General features: G+C 36.2%; 1 protein-coding gene across 4 annotated transcripts in view; it reads left to right on the top strand.

The window, feature by feature from the left end:
• Positions 1-22,129, top strand: part of piezo2b (piezo-type mechanosensitive ion channel component 2b) — a 126,538-nt gene that overhangs the window by 16,978 nt on the left and 87,431 nt on the right. For all 4 annotated transcript variants that reach the window (XM_028020831.1, XM_028020829.1, XM_028020830.1 and 1 more), the window contains exons 3-5: positions 7,028-7,153; positions 16,788-16,830; positions 20,958-21,120. In XM_028020831.1, coding sequence (XP_027876632.1) covers positions 7,028-7,153; positions 16,788-16,830; positions 20,958-21,120 — 332 coding nt within the window. The remainder of the gene's footprint in view (positions 1-7,027; positions 7,154-16,787; positions 16,831-20,957; positions 21,121-22,129) is intronic.

Below are 22,129 nucleotides of genomic sequence, written 5' to 3'. Positions count from 1 at the left end.
AAATTAAACATAGCAAAATTCCTCATGAAACATTGTATATAATTAAATTAGTCTAAAATATAATATTTGTAAAGAAAACACAGAGCTGATTCTAATACATACCTCAGTTACCAACGGCAACAGAGAAAAAGGGGGAGCAGCTGTCAGTTACTGGTTGCTATGGTAACCACCAACTGCCAAGAGCAGCGTAACCGAACTGAGAAAAAGTAAACAAATTTTGACAAACTTCACATCTATAGTATTTTTAAAACAAAACTTTGTTGCATAAACAAGATTAGGCCTGTCGCGATAAACGATAAATCGATTAATCGTACGATAAATTAAAACTATCGACGTCATTTCAATTATCGGCATTATCGTCTCTTCCGGCCTTTTTCTCTTTCTGTTGATGACACTGAATGAAAAAAGGCTCAACTCCGGTGCTCTCCACTGACCCTCCCTTCCTCATTTCCTTAGTGTAAAGCTCAGTGCACAGGACACGATCTTAGAGCTGTCGGCCGATTGTCGGCCCATTTTCAAAACCTGACAGACCACACATTAGCCGACAGAAATCCTAGGTATAACGGTTCCACCGGGTTCGTTCCTGCCGTGTGGTGTCCAACAATGGGCACAAAATAATGGCTGCAAGTTCAGTGAACTAAATTTAAAACCAGGCATTAATCAATGCTTTACTACAATCTACCTGCAATGCATGTGGCTAGTGTCAGCGTAAAGTCCTGACTGAATGAAAATCATTAGAACCTATTTACGTCACGTTAACGAAGAACAGCTGAAAAGTTACCGGTTTATCAACTGCGGTAGCAATTTCGCTCCAACTCCTCCTCTTGTCATTTCTATATTCTTTGCATGTTGAATAAACATTAATGTTGTTTCCTCATATCATCCCCAATGTCCGCTGGACTTCGGGTTGCGCCATATCAGCTGTTTGGGATTCCCCTCCTTAATTTCCCCTCAGAAAGCGAGGAGGAGAATCCGCGCTTTCTGATTGGCTACCTGTCACATTCAACAGGTGTCTTTAAAGCTCCCAGTGGGGAAAAACCCCTGATTTAGATCGGAGCGGCATCGACGATCTACCGTAACAAACCACACAATCTTAGAAAGACCAAAGGTCTAAGATTGTTGTAAGGGGAAAAATAGGAGCAAAAAATCATGTAGTGTGAATTATTGCATCAGGTAGTCGATGTGCCCATCTTCTCTATTTACATCAAATTATTACTGAAGGGCAACATAATATACAGACTTCATAATCTGCACTCTTTTGGTTGAATGCAGTATTTATTTCCACTTTTACTTTATGTTGTTTAGTTTTTATCAAGTACATTTTTTGTTAATGGAGACTGAGAATCAATTTTGTTTTTGGTTGTTTTGTTTATTTTGTTTATCAGTTCCAGTGTTAAATATTCTTTTGAAAATAAAGTGCATCTATCTTTGGCAGGAAATCACATGGATTATTACGTCATTTCCATTAAATCAGTGTAAAAAGGTCTTCAGACAATATTATCGCTTATCGCAATAGTTTTTTGAGACAATTTATCGCTCAGCAAAATTTGCTATCGTGACAGGCCTAAACAAGATTATGAATACTACTACTACAATACAATAGTACTGGGCGATAATTTTTTTTTAAGAGTTAAGTTTTGGAATAATCTGGATTCTTCTACTTATTTGGACTTTAAAATCAAGTCAGTTCTACAACAGAATATCAGGGTAAGATTTTTTTTATTAAGCTTCAAGAATAAAGTCATAGGGCAGTAAAGTAATATTACCAGAATAAGGTGGTAATATTCGGAGAATTAAGTAGTAATTTCAAATTCAATTCAAAATTGCTTTATTGATCCCAAAGAGAAATTAAATAATTAAATTTTTAAAAAATTTTTTTTATTCTCAATTATCCAAAAAACTATCTTTGCTTGATCTAAATGAAAAATTAAGATATTTACTCCTCACAACCCCTCTACAGAAATCCCACTAAAAAAGAAAATCTGAACTGCCCCTTTAATGCCCTTTCGATTTGTTTTGCTTTTCAGACTATTTTTATTTAATGAGGTCTAAATCAGATCAAGAAATCCAAACCAAATAAACTGGTGTTTCTTTGTTTTCTTATAAAACTAAAATAGAAAAGCTTAACTTTTGACAGATTTAAATAAGGATGGATTTTGAGAGTTTTGTGAAAAACCAAGCCACAAAGAAGTCGTCACTCAGAAAAAAACATTGTTGTAAAACTAATATAAATACTCTGCGGCTCACCTCATGTCATACAATAAAAAACATCATATTTTGTTTTCTATTCAACGTGATTAGCCTGAGGAAGACTACATTGTCCTTTTGTGTGTATTTTTGTTAGATGTATTTATTGTCGAAGTGATCTACCTGCCTTGTCCAGATCACAAAAACAGCAGCAGTAAAACACCCAGAGCGTCGGAAAGCGTGACATACTGATCGGGTTCAGCCGGTCCGGACTTGTATCCCATCTGTCTCTGGCTCAGCTGTCTGTCATCAGGGACGGCCCGCAGGATGACAGACGGCGCTGAGGAAGGTACAACAAACAGGATCACAGTCGGGGAAACACTTCTGACTGGAAACGGCTGTGATGTCAGCCTTGCACAATAAACTCTGGATTTTAGCTAAATATTTGCTTTTGAAAACAATAATCTCTTGTTATAATCACCACAGATTAAAGGCTTTTTTGTTGCATTGAAGCTACACATGGCTTATTTGTGGCTTTTATTTCTGTGGGAGTTATGGTTTTCTTTTCTGTCAAATCTCTATGGAGCTAAACTGACGCCATAAAAGTGGGCTCAAAAATTTTTTCAACTTGGATAAAACTATTGTTAACACCCCCCCCCAAAAAAAAGCTGAAAAATATTTATTTCTTCCGTTTCAAATTTCAACTATCATTCACAGCTTTGACAATATCCTAAAGCTAAACGTTTCTTCTGTTTGCAGTGGACCTATCATGCAAAATTCACTTTTTACCTTGTTTTTATACTTCCTTTTCTACTGCTTCTGTAAACCGTGTTTAAAAAATACTCATACATTTTTTTTTGACAATAAGTTGATGTATTTTGGTGTCTGGAAAATTAGCCATTTCAAGAACCTTCCAATTGTTAAGTCACACTGTGCTGTCAGTCCATCAACCCCAGCCGAGGCCATCCCGTTACCTAGCAACCCAAGCGGAGCTCCAGCAAGTTTGTTCAACTGATTTTGTTCAACTGATTTTGTGTGTTTTTATCATAAAAACACACAAAAAAGAAACAACTGGCCCAGAAGATGGAAAATAACATTTAAAAAACAAAGCTTGTGTATCAACAAGAGGTCTCACTTCAACATGAATTGTAGGTTTGTTTCTGTATATACTGTATGTGTTTCATATACACTGCTCAAAAAAATAAAAGGAACATTTAAACAGGTGTTTAACACTTAAAGTGTTCCCTTTATTTCCCTTTATTTTTTTGAGCAGTATATTTTTGGTTAAAACGTATTTGCTCTTCATTATGTGAAGTTACTGGCAGTGGGTAAAGTGTCTGCAAATGTTGCACAAGTAAGAGTAGCAATATTTTGGGGCGTGCTGTGGTGGCGTAGGGGGTTAGCACGCCCCACGTTTGGAGGCCTTAGTCCTCGACGCGGATGTCGCTGGTTCGACTCCCGGCGACCTTTGCCGCATGTCTTTCCCCCTCTCCTCACCTTCCTTCCTGTCTGCCTACTGTCTAAAAAATACGAGCCACTAGCGCCGCAAAAAACTCTTTGGAGAAAAATATGGAAAAAAAAAAAAGAGTAGCAATATTTTATACTTCAAACTAATTTTACTCAAGTAAAAGTAAAAGGTACAGTGTAGTAAAACTATTCCTATTTTTCCACAAACGTTGCTTCTAATTAGTTATTCCTAATTAGCTTTAAAATCCTTTGATTCACTGGGTATTGTTTTTGTTTTCCTACATTTTGGCTGTAACCAGCATGATAAAAAAAGTAAGAGATGAAGACACAGCCCACTCTGTTCCAATTATTTTGGCATTTAAGTGAATTTAATGCTGCGTTTTGATGGTCTGTTTCATTTCGCCTGCCGATCCTAAAGGATGGGCAGCAGTCAAATCTGTTGGGTTAATTTAAACCAAATGTTTGGCATGTATAATTCATTAAATGTAAAATTGTCCTTTAAAAAGCCACAACAGTGCAGTTTGCCCTCCAGGATGTGTCAGTTTCTGAGGCTTTAGAGGCAACTTGTTTGGATATTAACTCTAGTTTTAACTGTGCTATTTGGCTTCAAGGTATTTAATTCTCATTGGAGAGGAACAAAATGTGAACTATTACTCCAATACACGGGGAACATTTTAAGAGCCTTCCATGAGACATCCTGTGCCTTGTTAAATGAACACCAACATGACTGATTCACTAAGAGAAGCATTTTTCTGTATATATTTTGATAAATATTTTATGTTTTTGTAGATTTATTGTGTTTATGCTTACCCCAGGTTTGCTTTTTAAATTCTGTTCGTTATACTTTTCTGACTTTAAGAACTCCACTTTGTTAAGCCTGGCACAGAATTTTTAATTTGAGGCAAATTGCATTAAAAACCCATTTATTTCCCTGAAGACTATGGAGTTATATTAGGATTGAGTGCAGTCAATTGAAGCGGTTCTCAGTGTGGGGATGGCGAAGAAGCAACTATAAAATCTGAACAATGGCTTTTGTTAGGAAGCTTATAAAACGTCATCTCAGGGGAAACCAGAGCGCTGGACACAAGCTGCCTTCACAGAACCAAACCTGTTCTGGAGCTGCAAGGAAAGATGGAGCAGAAATGAGCCCAGAGTCGCTGGAGCGGATTTAGAAATCAACGAGGACTCACAGATTTCACATTTACAAGATTTGGTTTCACTGGTTTCATTGGTTTCACTGGTTTCATTAAATGTGATGGAAATCAGAAATAAAATGGGAAAATGGCGTCAGTCAGTCCATCCATCCATCCATCCATCCATCCAATTGTCTGTCCATTCATCCATCTATCCATCCATCCAATTGTCTGTCCATTCATCCATCCATTCATCCATCCATCCATCCACCCATCTATACACCTGTCCATCTCTCCATCCATCCAATTGTCTGTCCATTCATCCATCCATCCATCCATCCATCCACCCATTTATACACCCGTCCATCTGTTCATCCATCTATCCATCCATCCAATCGTCTGTCCATTCATCCATCCATTCATCCATCCATCCATCCATCCATCCACCCATCTATACACCTGTCCATCTCTCCATCCATCCAATCGTCTGTCCATCCATCCATACATACAATACATCCTTTCGTTCATCCATCCATCCATCCGTTCACCCATCTATACACCTGTCCATCTGTTCATCCATCCATACATCCTTTCGTTCATCCATCATCTATGCACCCATTCATCTGTTCATCCATCCATCCATCCATACGTCCTTTCGTCCATCCATACGTCCTTTCGTCCATCCATCCATCCGTCCGTCCGTACGTAGCTCTGAACTCTGTAAATGTGATTTTGGAAAGTTTTTCTGTAAGTTTGTAGAGTTGTGAGCGTTTCTGGAAGCTGTGTGCTCAGCGGTAGAGCCTCCATTTACTCCGGATATTGCACAGCAGCACAGTAAAACTCCGCCATGCGGATGCTGTAAACTTAATGAGAAGAAGACAGTGCCACATTTTTAACCGCTGGATTGCAGAGAGCAGATATGTACGATCATCTAATCAGGGTAAGACATCAACTCAAACTGAATCCGGAAACTTCTTTAAAATTATCAAAAAAATATTAACATAAATGAATGTTTCATTTAGTTTCAACGGCTCTCTGCTTGGGAATTATCCTGAAATTATCCCAAATACCTGTAGGTGCACCATAAAGCAGCCATGTGTTGAGCAGCTGTGGCGGCTCCCTCCCCCCAGGTTCTTTACCTGCAGTAATCAGGGAAGAAGCAAATTCATTCAACATATTTACATTACAGAAATACAGAACCTTACCAAGTATCTTTGGTCTAGTTTCTAGTGGAAATATCTTGTTACACTTGAAATAGGACAAAACTAACTTACAGGTAACTTTTCAGCAAGATATAAAAGCTTGTTTTAAGTCAATAAATGTTTAATATTGATGAAAAAATACAATTTCCTATGACAGATTATTTCACTTCATCTTGGGGAAAATGTCTTGTTATAAGAGAAATTGTCTTCCAATGTAGTTGGTACTTTTTGCATCGATACTAAGGAATTATTTTTCTCTAAGTAATTCCTTACGAGTTACTTGCAAGTTAGCTTTGACTCAATTCAAGTGTATTAAGATACTTGTACTAGAAACTAGACAAAAATGCTTGTTAAGTAACTTAGCAGCAAGAAATTAAGTTTGTTTTCAGTGACTAATTCATTAATACTAATTTTTAAAAACTTCTGGTTCTCATGTTATTTCATTCATAACATGGGGAAACCATCTTGTTATAAGTGAAATAATCTACCACTGGATCTAGTACTTTCTAAATTAATATTAAGAAACTATTGATTTTAAAACGAGTTTTTATATCTTGTTGAAGTTACTTGAAAGTTAGTTCAAGTAAACTAAAGTTTACCTGACAGATTTGCATTGGAAACTACACAATAAATGCTTATTCTAACGTCGTTTTTACAGTGTAGGTGTTTTAAAAACAAAACCTCAAGCGGTGACATCAGTCACCAAAACCAGAAGCCAAATCAGTGATGAATAAAAGCCGGTTCTGCTTCTCTGACAATGAATCAGAGACGTAAAGGCCTTGTGGTCCACCAGAATGTTTATTTAGGTTTCTCTCAGTCATTTTTGCCAGGATATGTTTTGTGATCATCTCTAAATCCCTCCCAGTTGCCGCCGTCTCAATGTAAAGCACATTATGTCAATAGAAACCAGCTGTACATTTTTAATGCATTCCTCAATAACTGCTGTCTAAAAACGGAGAAATACCAAGAACATTTTTTTTTTAAAGGAAATTCTTGCGTGAACGTGTTGAACCCACTGTGCTCCTTCTTCCTGTTTAGGCCACACAGGGCGTCTGCTGCAGTGCCTCTGCTTCACCAGTATGTCCTTCCTGCTGCTGCACATCATCTATCAGATTACCGTCAACAGCCTCCTGGCCGGGAACTCCATCTCCTCCAACTTCAGCTGTGAGTACACTGCAGTCTTTGTGGTCGAAGCTTTAAGGCAGAGCGCCGTTGTGTGCAGCGGAACCGAAGGACTTCGAATAATCTGAGAACGGACCTGAGAGATGCACTGCAAAAACACAAAATCTTACCAAGTATTTTCGGTCTAGTTTCAAGTGTGAATATCTTAGTTCACTTGAATGAAGACAAAACTAGCTTTCAGCAAGATATAAGAGCTTGTTTTAAGTCAATAAATCCTTAATATTGATGAAAAAGTTCTATTTCCACTTGCACTTTTAAATAAAATGTCTTGTTGTAAGCGAAATAATCTTCCAGTTAAACTGTTTTTAAAAAAAAAAAATCAATATCAACACTGCAGAATCACAAAATCTTATTCCTTCACTACAAAAAAATAATTTAAAGTATTTAATTTCCCTTTGGGATCAAAAACACAAAAATCTCACCAAGTATTCTTTGCCTATTTTTAGTGTAAATATCTTAATACACTTGAATTAAGATAAAACTAACTTACAAGGAACTTTTCAGCAAAACATAGTAGCTTGTTTTAAGTCAGCAGTTCCTTAACATTAATTTTAATAGACTTTTTCCATTATAATCAGACATTATCGCCATGTTGAAAGTGAAAAGTCTTTCGAACTAATACTTTTCCACCAACATTAAGGAATTATTGACTAAAAACAACTAAAAACTTGCTGAAAGGTTCTTCATTTAGTTTTGCCTTGATTGAAGTGTGCTAAAATATTTAAACTAAAAACTAGACAAAAATATTTGGTAAGATTTTGTGTTCAGTTCAATTCTCAAAGGGAAATTAAATACTTTCATGTACTTTTTTCAGTGAAGGAATTATTTTCTCTAAACAATCTTGCTGAAAAGTTGCTTGTAAGTTAGTTGTGTTTTATTTCAAGTGTAATAAGACATTTGCATTAGAAACTAGACAAAAATACTTGGTATGATTTTATGTTTTTGCAGTGTGGAGGTCCCTCCATTGCTCTTGTCTGTCTGAAAGAGGGATGAGAAAACATCTTAGTTTGATAAAACTGCAGATCCGTCTGGTATTTATATTTTCCGAGAGTAGCACAAAAATACAGACGATGCTTTAATTCAGGCTGAACTGCCTCCAGATATTGGTGGTTTGTGTCTCTCAATGGTGGAAATCTGCAGCTTTGCCATGTGTTTCTACATGTCAGACATATGTGTCCCATTAATCCTGCAGGCTGGTTTATGTTTGAACTCTGACCTCTGCAACTGAAGGTGGAGCTTTTTCACAGCCTGAAGCAAAAAAAAAAAAAAAAAACTCAAAATAAACTGTTAATAATTTTTAGAAATATGCCCAATTCTTTCATATTTTCTGATTTTCTACAACTTTCTGTAGCTTTTGTTACAAAAGTTATTCACCACAACCTAAACAGTAGTTTCTGAAGCTTCTGTATTATGCAGGTTGATTTAAAAACATACAAGTAACTTACTTTCTAAAATGCTTTTGTAACATTTTGAAACTGATAATTGTTCCTGGAAAGTAACTGACGTTATTGGCCATAACATCAACATTTACATTGGATATTGATCGACCCAAATTTTCGTATTGGTGCATCCCTAATTTCTTTTGTTGGTTGTGTTTGCTTCTGTTTAATGTAATTGCAGGATTTCTCGTTTGTGCCGTTTTGTTTGTTTTGTTTTTGTTTGTATGTTTTGGAGTTAGCATAATTTATGTGTTTGTATTTGTTTGCATTTGTTATAGATTTAAAGTTTATAACATAGCCAATTAAATTAACACTTTAGAATTTATTTGGAAACATTAATTTATGAGAAGCTAAACGTTTTTCAAAAGAACTAAAGAGCTAAGTGAAAAATTAGCTCCTCTATTAGTGGATTAGTGGAAATATGCCCACCGCTGATTTAAACATTAGTTTTTCCTGAAACTTAAAAGTTGCTTTCTGGAATTTACAAGTTGCTTCTCTTACAGATTATTTTAAATGTTACTGTCTTAAGAAAACAAATGTTACTTTCTGAATCTTCTTGCATATTCCTTCTGGAGCTTACAGGTTATCAGTTACTGGTCTCCTGGAGTTCAAATAGTACTTCCTTTACTTGCAGTGTTGTTTCGCAACTCTTCCCTGAATTTGATTAACTCCCTTGAACCATACGGTGATGTGAAAACAAAAATGTTGCTAGCAGAATAAGCTACTCATCCACTGTTGGAAAGGTGTTAATAGCTGGCTTCTGGGCTTCTCAGGAGACGTGGTATCAAGCTATAAAATTTGAATGTGTCTAGACGGGGACAGAGCCTGACCTTGTGCTCTAATGACTTGTTCTTTCTAACGAGAGGAGCTTGCTTTGCTCGGTTGAATCTCGGCCAACTCAGAGTGCAGAATGAACCTTATCACCTCAGATGGAGACACACAGAGCCGTTCAGAGACCAGAGGCTAAATATGCTCTTTATTACCAGGTTCTCAAGGGCAGTGAAACGTTTTTGGTTTTGCACATCATAAATTCTGTCCACTTTATCTCACCTTGCAATATTCATTTAATAACCTCATATTTTATGTTCATGTTATTTTCTGAGGATATTCAAGATGGTTTTGGGTAATTATGAGGCAGGATTTTGTTTCATTTTTGTCTCTTACTGTGAAATCATAAACACTGACTATAACTGAGGGAATTGGTTTGTAGTGCTTTAAATGCATTTCAAATCAGTTAAATCTATAATATTCAGTTAGGGTTGGACTGAAAAAGGCATTACAATACAATCAGTTCATATCAGTTGATATTGATAATTCTCGATCTTAATAATTACTGATTAGCTTTTTGTTGTAAATATCTGTAATACTCTCAAACTGGTGGCATGAACTTTTCTGTTTTATTAACAGTTTTCACTCCATCTCATTGTTGTTTTTATTCTTGGGAAGGTATTGAGGTATTGTGGCAAAACCTCAAACTGCTGCTGCGCCAGTTACTCGACAGGTCGTTGCTAGGTAACCGAAGAGAGTGAGTGAGTTGCTAGGTAACCAAAGAGTGAGAGAGTCATTTGATTCCACCAACTGTGCTTAACTTTAATCAGAGTATAATTATTATCAACATAATTTTCTTAAAATGGAAAATGTTCAATGCAACAGAAAGTATTTGTCTTTTTATAACCAAGCTTTTATGGTAAGTAGAGTTTATTCAGAAACTTTTACTGAAAAGCCAACTTTGCTGCATACAAATCATAGAAAGCGTTTTTAAAGAATGTGACCGAAATCCTGTTCTTATGCTGAGGTTAAATTTATTCAGTGAACCCCAAAGAAATTGAAAAATCGATGCTTTTCTCTTAATAGAGTAAAAATGAAAAATAATTTTGATGTTTTTGACTTGGACCTGGGACAAAACTTTTGTCTCAGGTGACAAAATGCTTGGACACCCCTGAATTAAGTGATTTCTTGTTTCTGCAGGTCTGGTATTAATCAGGTCAGTGTTGAACCTGAACATAGCTGCCAAAACATTTAGTAACATTTACAGTTTAACCAACATTATATTTATTTGCTGCATGACCACAACGTTGAAGACTTTTTATTTGTAATCAGGGTAAAAGACTATTATATTTATTTACGGCAGGTTATTTATTAACTTATAGTGCTGTGAAAAAGTTTTTATCACCCAGATTTTCACTTTTTATTTTGCTTCTGAGGATTTAGACATCCTTGTAATGTTTTAAAGTGATCTTAAATAAAAATGTCCTCCCGGATTTCAGAAGGTATTTGAAAATTTTCTTTGGACTTGTACTACTTTTTAAAAAAAATCTACATGTTTTTTGTCTGATTCTTGTACCTCACCATGAGAGCATAACGCTCCAAACATGTGGGGAAAAATGTGAGAAAAGCAGAATCATCAGGATTAAGATAGACTGAATCTGAAAATCATAACTATTAATTAAGACGGTATTTTATTGTTTTCATTGTTGCAGAAATGTAGCTTGTTCCAAACAATTTTTGTTTGGTTGTTTTTCTTGTAGTGAGAAAGGAAGTCTGATACTATGTGTGTACTATTTCTGACTAGATGCCTTATCTCAGATTTGTATATCTGGTATTTAGCCCTCCTGACACGCTTTTCCTTTTGGCAGCCGAGTATAAACAGGGAGTCCTCCTTCTCCGTGAAGTGCTTATTTCCCTCTGGAAAACCTAGTGGGCTTCCTTTTGATTTTAGAGGCCAAAAACACCTCAAGATCTCCGAGCTGAGCTAAGCATGAGCTAGAAAATCTCTCCTGGGAGAGCTAAAGCCTCCAGCTGTTGGGGCAGGTCAGGGAATGGCCACCAGATGAGCCGTAGCCATCTTCCTGTGCAGCCGTCTTTCATTCCTACGCTCTGACTGGACAAGGATGGAGCCGCGTTTACAAACTGTTTGTGTTAGCCATGAAGGATCACCAGGTGGGTGGAGTTTGTTGCAGGTCATGTTGACGTACTTGTCACCTCTCTGACTTCCAAACATTTTCCTGCAATTGTCCAAAATTCTCTGTAGTCCTTAATGCTGATTCCCAGAAGTATGACATCTTAGGAGGTTAAATCAAGTCTTTGAACTCATAGGGTTCATTCACACCAGACCTGTTTAGTCCACTTTAATCAAACTAGTTTGTCTATAAACTCTGGTTTGTTTCTGGAGCTTTGAATGTGCAATTTAACTCTGTGGACCAAAAAACAATCAAACTCTGGTTTGCCTAAAAACCTTGGTTACAATTTGGTTGAAGTGAATTCTGGTGCGTTTCGGACGCATATGTGAACGTAAAGCAGACCGGAGACCGCTCCAAAAGCAGGAAGTGGACTGTAGAACAGGGCATTCTGGGTAAATACAGGCAAAACAAAAATGTGACTCTAGTGCAAATGGGAGAAATGGCTTGTGGTCTTTTACCAAAGAGAAATCCTACAACCGCAGAAATCTGGCGCTACTCCATTTTTGTTTACATTTTGTGAAGAAGGAAGTTTGATTCAGTGTCTTCTTCAGAGGTTTTTGTGTCGTTTCCTTCAGTGGTTCTTGGTGCAGCGCCACCACAGGCAAGGAGGGGAACAGGTTTTTCAATTAATTTGGCTCATCTGACAGTGCAGTGTGAAAGCGAACCACCGCAGCTCAAAATTGTGTTGTCTCATTTGATAGATAAATTTAGTTTGATTGGGAACCAAAATTGCAACATTTCACATTTTGGGTAAGAACAAGTCAATTCTTCCACTATCTGCAGATTCTCGTGTTTGTTTAGATTGTATTTACCCAGAATGCTCTGTACTGTAGCCAACTTCCTGCTTTTGGAGTGGTCTCCAGTCCACTTGGTGTTCTCATATGCATTTGAACCGCACCAGAATTCACTTCAACGGAACCGAGACCAACATTTTTGGGCAGACCACAGTTCACTTTTGCGGTCCGCATCAGAGTTCGATTGAGGATTCATACATCCTCAAACAAACTGGACATTCTAGACAAATGGACTCTATTTCAAATAAAGAGGACTAAACTGGGCTGGTTTGAATGAACCTTAAACTAAGGCCTGCTCACATGTTGTTGCTTTACTTTTACAGTGTGTGAAAGGGAGTAACTGGCGTTTGGCCTACAGAGATAGAAGAGTGCAGAAAACTGCTGCATGAAGGTTTACAGCCCGGGCAGCACAAAGGGAGTTTTATGATGCTGACATAAAGTCTGGAGGACAGGTATTTTTGGTACCCAGCTAGAGTGAAACGCTGGCCCCTTCTCGACAGACTGAAAATCTCAAACTTTCTTCCAGAAGTGTCCGTGCTGAGCTCAGTTTGTTTTACACAATATTCCCCTGTCATGCTACGGATCAGACTCTACCTCATTTTACCTCTGGCATTCCTCAAGCATGAAGTCACGCTCAGGATGGGGGGTTTCCTCCCACACCTGAAGGTTTAGTGCTGTCAGGGAGAAATTACGTGTTGCAGATGTTTGGACCTGGGACTCATTTAAACAAGCTGGGTTTTGCTTACTTTCTCTGGATTTTATTTGAACTTTTGAATGGTGTACTGTGACCTTGCCTTCATAAGTCTTTAAACAACATGAAGAGACCTTATTTTCATCCTGGATGATCTGGCTTTTAATTACATTTAATTTTCCTTTTAATTCTCTTTAAAGCGTATAAGTTCAAGTGTCTCTAACTTACTCTGAAAGAATATGAGGTAATTTTTATTGATCCTATAGATTACTTTCAACTAGAGGTAGACAATAAATCAATAACAATATATATTACAATATATATGTAATCAATATGTTTGATAGAATATTCAATATGTAAAATTTTCACTCAACTCTGACTCAGAACCGCACTGCATTCTGGGAAATGTAGGCAGAGGAAAGACAGCTTAGCAAGGCTGGTGGAGTCAACTCACTCATTCATTGGTTACCTAGCAACTCACTCATTCTTTGGTTACCTAGCAACTCACTCATTCATTGGTTACCTAGCAACTCACTCATTCTTTGGTTACCTAGCAACTCACTCATTCATTGGTTACCTAGCAACGACCCTTTGAGTAACTGGCGCAGTATCAGTTTAAAATTCCCCCATAACGGCTTAAAGGTAAAAATTAACTCTGTGGAGAGAAAACTGCGGATAAAACAGAAATAGTCATACCAACAATTTGGCAGTATTTTCAGACATTTAGAACAAACAAAAAACCAAATCAATAATTATCAAAATTGACTGAAATGAAGCGCTTATATTGTCTTAACATTTTTCAGCCGTAAAGTATTGTATTTCCTACAATACTTTATTTGATCTACACTAAATGTAGATTACACTGTCTGTGGTTTTGTATGTTTTTGTTCAGCTTTCTGCTGTAAATTACTCATCCTATGAAATGTGAAAACAATCAGACACAGTGGACTGAAATAGATTGAAAACTACGTTTTGAATCTGTTCTTTCTTTCTAAATATACTAAATTCTAATCCAGAGAGATTTCATCATATTTCTCCAACATAGATTGTAAAAAAAAACCTGGGAAGTTAGTTGTAATTTGAGTCCGTGCTCCTTCCTTCCCTTCTGAAATGGTGTCGATGTCTCCATATTGTCTCTAGACTCCATGATCTTAGTTTTGTAAAAGGTACCAGAGTTAAAATGGCTGTTCTTTCTGTTTCATTTTTTGGTGCTGGTTATCGCTGATAAGTCCGTCTGTCCTCTTTCAGAGTGGTGATTGTGCTTGTGAGACTAACTTTCTACTTACAAGCAGCTGAGGAGTTTAAGGGAGTTTTAACACCTGATTTTAGACTCAGTTCCTTTGGGGACCAAAGTTGCAACAATTGTTGTTAAATATTCAGCTGGTGTAATTCTCTTTTCACTGCAGTGTGTCAAATTAATCAAAACCTTAGAAAAGCCTGTTCCCCTCCTCGCCTGTGGTGGCGCTGCACCAAAAACCATTGAAAGACATGACAGGAGATCCTCTGAAGACGACGTGACACTTCTTTGCAAAATGTGAACAAAATGATTTTAGTGGTTTTAGGATTTTCTTTGTCTATGGTAAAAGACCACAAGCCATTTCTCCTGCTACTCTCGTGTTTGTTTTGGTTGTATTTACCCAGAAGGCCATGCACTGTAGTCCACTTCCTGTTTTTGGAGTAGTCTCCAGTCCACTTGTCGTTCACATATGCATTCGAACCGTACCGGAGTTCACTTCAACTGACCTGACACCAAGGTTTTCCGGTGGATCAGAGTTTGCTTTTTTGGGCAGCATTCACACCTCCCCAAACAAACCGGACTGTCCAGGCAAACAAACTAGAATTTTATTAAAGCGGACTATACTCTGGGTGAATTCACCTTGAGTATGTTTGATACTGACCTGCCAGTCTGGTGGTTTTCTATGGTTTGCCATGCATGCTGTCGCCTAACTCAACATGCTTGAAGGCTCCTTCAGTGAAATTTATATTGGTGCAACTAATTACCACCTGACTAAGAAACATGGTATGGTATTGTAATGAATTTCTGACATTGCAGTTTTGGGAGTACGGTACATTAAAACGCAATATTTCTTCTGATATAGTGTCCATGGTTGAACAGTACTTCACTACAATAAGAAGACATTACATTGTGTTTTCAAAGAGGAAAAGTGCATGTCTCTTTCAAAAAAATCTTTAGTTTAAATCATTATTTTGTCCTGCTGCTCGGTGTATCTATCATCAGGCTGCAAGCTAAGCTTTTATCTTTATAGTTTCAATTCTTTGGAGATATTGAACCATCCAAGTGACCTTTTTCTGTCTGCATCCTCTGAAAGCGAAGACTTCTTTCACAGTTGTTAACTTAACAATCCCAACCTAAACAGAAGCTGTAGCCTCCACTCATGTGAAACAGAAGATAAACTCAATGAGATGAAGTGCTTTGTCTGCGATCTCAGTTAAAGCATATTTAACATCAGCAATGTCCTCCGTGCACATTGTAAACCTGAAACCTGAGTTCACTAAAGTTTAGCACCTAATTACTGGGCCATTGAACCAACAAAGCATTGAGGTACGTCAATGCAAATCACAGACTGAAGTTATGTTTCCTTTGCATTTAGAAAAAGAGCCAAAAAACCTAAACCTTTGGAGAAATGTAAGGATTCAGTTCAAATTCAAAAATACTTTATTGATCCCAAAGAGAAACTAAATTAAGTTTATGCTGCATTAATGGCACTTTTTTAAGTACTTGCTGTTAGTATCAAGAAAGGTCTGAAATGATTAATTGGATTAATCGAGATTAATCAAAAATAATCATCAACTAACGTAGCAATCAATTAATCATTAACTGGGATAACAGACACAAAAAAGTGAATTAGGTGAAAATAAAACCTAGGATGTTTTATATAGAGCTAAAACAATTATTCAAAATTAATCGATTATTGAAATAATCGTCAACTAATTTAGAAATCAATTAATAATGAAATTATTACTTGATGATAATTTATCAAAAAGCCCATTTGCTGAAAAAAAACAACATAGTCAGTGCAGTATTTAAGCCAAAACTGTACAATATATGAAAACATTTTGCATTTAAGATGAAAACACTTTTGTCTGTAAATATGTTTTAACCAAACCTTCTCAAGTCTCATAGTTTTATTTTCACCAGATTCAGATCTACTCAACGAAAGCATGTTGTTGCATTTTATTTTAAAAAGAAATTTTATTATTTGTTTATTTGTTTTTTTTATTGCAATATATCAAATATTGTATTAAATATCCTTAAATGGTTAAATGAAAAATCTGTAAAGTGTGCCAATTTTTTCCTCAGATTAATTGATTAAGTATTAGAATAATGGATAGATTAATTGATTACTACAATAATTGGTAGTTAGACCCATTTTTAACTGCTTTAATTTTTTGCAGCCTGGATACAACAAGCTATCTAAAACATTCCTCAGACATTTTTTGACTATTGATTGTTGCTTCACTTCTTCTGCAGATTTGCTTGCTGCGCATCTGTGATGCATTGCTCGTATTGGAAATTGTATAAATTGTAAGGTTAGATATCAAAAACATTAAAACTATCTTGAGGCTGATTCTCCTGATTTATTTTTATTATTTCAAATAATAAACTGTCACTTGTGTCTGTCTGTAAAGAAAAAATCTGTTACTACAGTCGTTCGTTTTTTGCAGAGAAAAATTTCTCAATATTAAATGTTTTTGTATTATTTGTTCTAGGTTCGTCATGGGAGAGCTCCATACGACAGATTGGCTTCGAGAGGTAAGAAAGTAATTATTTGATCTACTAAAACAAAAGAATCATAAAAGATTTTAGAAAAAAAGTCATTGCTGAGATTCTGTGGATATTTTTGTACAATGTTTAAGAGCATTTGGGTGTTTTGGACATGGATGTTTACTATATTTTGCATTATTGGCCGACATGCTATTATGGATTTGCAAAGGGTTGTAAATTGATAGTTGGCTAATAAATCTTTTTAAATTTATAGGAGCTGGTAATAAATGGAGTCTGTTTGCCAGGGAAATATCCTGAAATAGAAACACATGTTGATTTTCACATGAGTTTGGTACAACTATACTTAGGTTACAGCTATAATAAAATGCAATAATGTTTTATCCTGACATAAATCAATTGTGAATGTGCAGTAATGTTTAGGGATATCTCTGTGTTTCAGTTTGGCTGCCTGAATCTGATTTCAGAGGTGAAAGTAAAAACTTTGGCAGCTTCTCTGCAGATTAGAATGATTTTATTTAGAATTCTGGCTGCAACTAACAATTATTTTAGTAATCCATTATTTATTCTATTGATTATTCTAACGATTAATCAATTAATCAGATAAAAAAATCGGAACATTTTATAAAAAAATTGTATTTAAACACTTAAGACTTTTTTTTTAATATTAAAAATGGATTAAAAATGTAAGTAAATAATTCAGTTCCATTTTTAAATAAAAAAATGGGAAAAAAAATATAAAAATGAATTTTTTGTCGTCTGAAATGCATTAGCTTAGATTTCCTCTAGTGAATTAGAACCTGGTGAAGCTAAAATTATACCACTGGAGGAGTTTTAGTTAAAACATTTTTATTTGAAATGCAAATTGTATACATATTTTGTACAGTTTAATTTAATTAATGCTCTGAATATTTTGCTCTTTCAGCAAAGGGCCTTTTTTCAGTCTGAATAATTCAGTTAACGATGAATTGTTTTCTAAATTAGTTGACAATTATTTCAATTACGATTAATCACGATTAATCTGATTAATCGTTTCAGCCTTATTCAGTTTGAACAAAAGAAAAACCTGTAACACATAACTCATGCACTTCCCATTTTTTCACTCCATTCCTAAGGAAACTGCTACACAAAGTGTCCTATATATAGCAGCCTCTCAACAACATTTACCCCCGCTTTTTGCATTTAGCCACACTAGCTAATCTTCTCTCTACCTCCTAACCTGTCCCTTTGTGGATTCTTAATGAAGGCCAAACCCAGTTAGCCCTCACACTAAGCTGAGGGGTCTATTTTTCATGGCTTTTGTTTGCCTCTGCCTGAGCACATGCCCGTGATCTTATTAAATGTGGTCTGTAAGTACGGGAATGTCCGAAACACAGCCACGTCCTTTTTTCCAGCACTCATCAGCCCTGGGTGGATTGTGTACTCTACAGTTAAGTGGCGGAAATAGATCCATAAACATTTTCTCCTGCCTGCATTTACCTGTTTGTGCTGAGGATCATATGTAGTGCATATACAATATTTACTGCTGTAATGGCTGCATTTCAACAGCCTGGGCAGAGGAAAATGTTACTCTAGTCACATTTAAAGGAGCCTGAAGAAGATGGACAACTTCTGTTCTTTTGTCTTGGTTGCCCAATATGTCCTGTTGCTGTATTTTTAAATACATCGACATCTGTTGATGACTGAGTTTATTATTATTTTTTGAATGGACTGAAAAAATAAATATGAAAGTCAGTTTAATTATAAAAAACAAAACAAAGTAGTTTTTTAAAATTAATTGGTGCATTTTAAGTGTATTTATTTATTTATTGGCTCATTAATGTATTTCTGCTTTTATTTTTAATTACGTAACTATTGGAATGAATAGTTATGGACTATAATGCATACATATATACCTAATACATGATATATAAATATATATATATATAAACATTTACTGCATATATCATCAGCTCTGGTTAGCGGTGGCCCAATAGCAGGTTCATGCACTGCAAGCCTCTGGAGGATCCTCCACCTTGAGGTTCCAGAGGCTCCAGCAGCTTCAAATAACTGTTTGCTGCTTTGTAAGGGCATTTTAACAGCTGCTCTCTTAATCCGATAAGTTTGTCTAACACAAATCTTCCTCATTATGCCTTTATCTGTACAAACCCATCTTTGTTCTGAATCAGCCACAAATCTCTTCACAGTATGATGATAACTACACTATCTGATGATTTTTGTCAGCAGAGAGATCCTTTCTCTTTCCCATATTGCTTGAAACCTGTGGCCTGCTTAATAATGTGGAACATCCTTCTTAAGTAGATTTTCTTTAATTGAGCTCGCCAGACAAACTAATCAACCAGCTCTCTAAAATTAATTATAGTGATTCAAAGAGCCCTGACACACAAAACCATCTATAAACTTAATAGCACAACAAAAAATGTAATCTTTATGACACGTAAATCCAATTTGCATAATAATAAGGAACATGGTGTATATATATTTATTTACATTTTGCATTTAAGATGATGACGCCTTTGTCTGTGAAAACTCCTCAAGTAGCAAAGTTTTAGCTCCACTTGATTAAAATTTGTGAGATGAATGTTATGTTGTTGCATTTTAGGCAATAAAATGTTTTTTTTATTATTATCTAAAAACGGATCTGAATTATTCTGTTATATTTCTAATGTATAAAAAGAATTGTAAATACTTAAAGGAACAATCTGCAAAATGTGGCAATTTCGTCAGAATAATCAGTCACTAAAATAATTGTCAGTTGCAGCTTGAATTGCAACACATTTTGAACTTTCCATACTAGTAGTTTTTCCCTGAATAGGTCTGCAGCGCTGCTGATGTTTCTCTAATTCTCACACATAATATGTGAGGGAAAGTGGGAGTCATTGAAGTTGCCGCCTCAGCGTTGCGTGTCTCTAATGGTTTCCATATCTTTCATTCTTGTGAGGATGCACAAAGCTTCTCAACAATACAGCACATGGAAACAGACGTCTTTGATTGGATTAAACTCTCCAGCAGCAGCCAAACACCCAAACTGGTTTTTATTCTGACTGTGCATTTTCCATCATGACGATCAACACTTGGTTTTCAACTTTTACTTGCTTTATTTCCACTCAAGACCAGGCGTGAGATTGGTTCTGTTTGAAATGACCAGTTGCTTTATAACAGCAGCCAAATCCTCTGCGTTGCTCCGCAGTTACGCAGTTACCAGTACGTTTTATTGGGAACTGTTTAATTACACTTGGAGCTCAGCATGAAATGCAAAGAAAAACACTTTGGTGGCCAAACACAGGATGCAATCTGATTGCAGTAAAACTGAAATAGAAATTAGTTCGGATGATTAAAAAGAGAGCATTTTAGAGGTTCGGAAACCTGTTAGCCATTTCAAGGACAGTTTTTATTTGCTGTAATTGCACATGTAATCATGGCACCTTGTAAAACGTGTCCTTTGGCAGCATAAAAGCATCAAAGTGGATTTTATGGAGCTTGACATTATGGTAGCTGTCATAGCAACATTCTGCAGATGGTGTTTGGTCTCTTTTCAGAACAAATCTTTTCATGTTTGGTCAGACAGAAGAAGATGAAGTCAACACAATATTCAAAAAAATCTAAGAAATCTTTTGGTTTGTTTCAGCTGCTGCTGATGCAGATTGTTCCACCTAACATAATATATATTTTTTAAATAAGTAAGCATGATTTTTTTCCCCTAAACTGAGTTGAAAAAGAAAGCAAATAAACTTTCTCATGAATTTTCTTGTTGTTGTTGATGTTTTATGGAATTTCACTCACTTGTAAATTGCATTTGGTTTAAAGGCAGCGAGCCCTGTTTTACTACACAGGGTGGTACTCCACATAAAATCTAATGCATTCAGCACAACACATATTAAAAGAACAATTACGTAGCGGAAAACTCAAGATTTCCCGCGCACTTCGGGTAAACAGGTGGTGTTTTCTGAGAGATATAATTGCTGCACTTATATTTGTTCCCATGAGAGAACTAGCATTCTGCAAAGACGTTTATGAGCTCGTCGAGAAGATGAGCTTATGTGATTTTCCAACTTTTATCCTGCAATACAATTCTTCTTTCAAATGTGTTTGGATTCATGGGAAGTGTGCTTCTGCTTTTCTCACTGCGTTTCCTCCATTTCCTGTTTGTCCCACAGTGTTATTGGCGCAGACGCGGGAAACGGTATCCGAGTGTTCATCCCTGACATCGGCATGTTCCTGGTCGGACTCGCCATCTGGCTGCTGTGTCGCACTCTGGTCCAGAAAAGGCCGCCTGAGGAAATGGGCCAGTACAACGAAGACTTCGACGCAGAGGAACAAGTAGGTTTAAACTGTCCGTTGTCTCTCCTGAAGTTACTTGAAGGAGGAGACATAATGTTGTTTTTATGATTCAGTAACAGCTGACTAAAGCACCACTGAAAAGTATACATGGGTTCATCTAACGCTTGATGGATTCTTTTAATTGTCTTAGCATCTTGCATTTTGTATACATACAAGCTAGAGGCTGAAGCTAACAGCTAGTGAGAGTGGGGCCAAGAGAAAATATTATTTCTATTATTATAAAACAAATGAAACGATGGTTCTGAAATCCATTACAATAATTTTGGGCCAAAGTGGTTCATCAGATTAATTGAATTAATTGTGATTAGCCAACTATTGAACTAAGTGTCAACTATTTTAGTAATCAAATAATTGCTTAGTAGAATATAAAAACTCTTAAACATGCTATTTGCTGAAAGAACAACTCCTTCAGAGCAGTGAACTGTACAACAAAATATATTTTTATAAATATTCAACCATTATGATAGGTCTATGGGAGATACAAAACATGTTTGTCGTATTTATTTATTTTTTACATAAAGTTATTCTTAGCTAATGATATTTTAGTCTGGTCAGTTTTACCTATTTTAGCTGTTTTAGGGGCTCTGTCACTTTAAATCAAATTAAGCTGCTGCTGGCCATGCCCCAAATGTCCTGGAACTCTGCTTAGGTTGCTAGGTAACGGGTTGGGCATGGCTGGGGTTGCTAGGTAACGGCGCAGTGCCCTCCCAATGTAACTTTTTTCTTGAACAGGCTGTTTTTAGAAGCGGCTCAGACTTAAAATTGAACTATAAAAACATCCCAAAAAATTATTTTGCATAATAGTTCCCTTTTAAACAGGAGAAACCTTTAAATGTTCAGGATGTTTTTAAGCTGTCAGTGATGTTTGAAATGATAAAACTTTCCAGAAGTATTTTTCCAAACTGCAGACACTGATAAAAAAAAACAAAAAACCCGGAAGCAGGAGATAAATTAAATATTTTAGGAGAAACAGGACCTTGTAGTCAGT

This window comes from Xiphophorus couchianus, chromosome 6 (genome assembly GCF_001444195.1).
Source record: "Xiphophorus couchianus chromosome 6, X_couchianus-1.0, whole genome shotgun sequence".
Classification (NCBI taxonomy): domain Eukaryota; kingdom Metazoa; phylum Chordata; class Actinopteri; order Cyprinodontiformes; family Poeciliidae; genus Xiphophorus; species Xiphophorus couchianus.
This window is presented reverse-complemented; position numbering and strand designations above follow the sequence as displayed.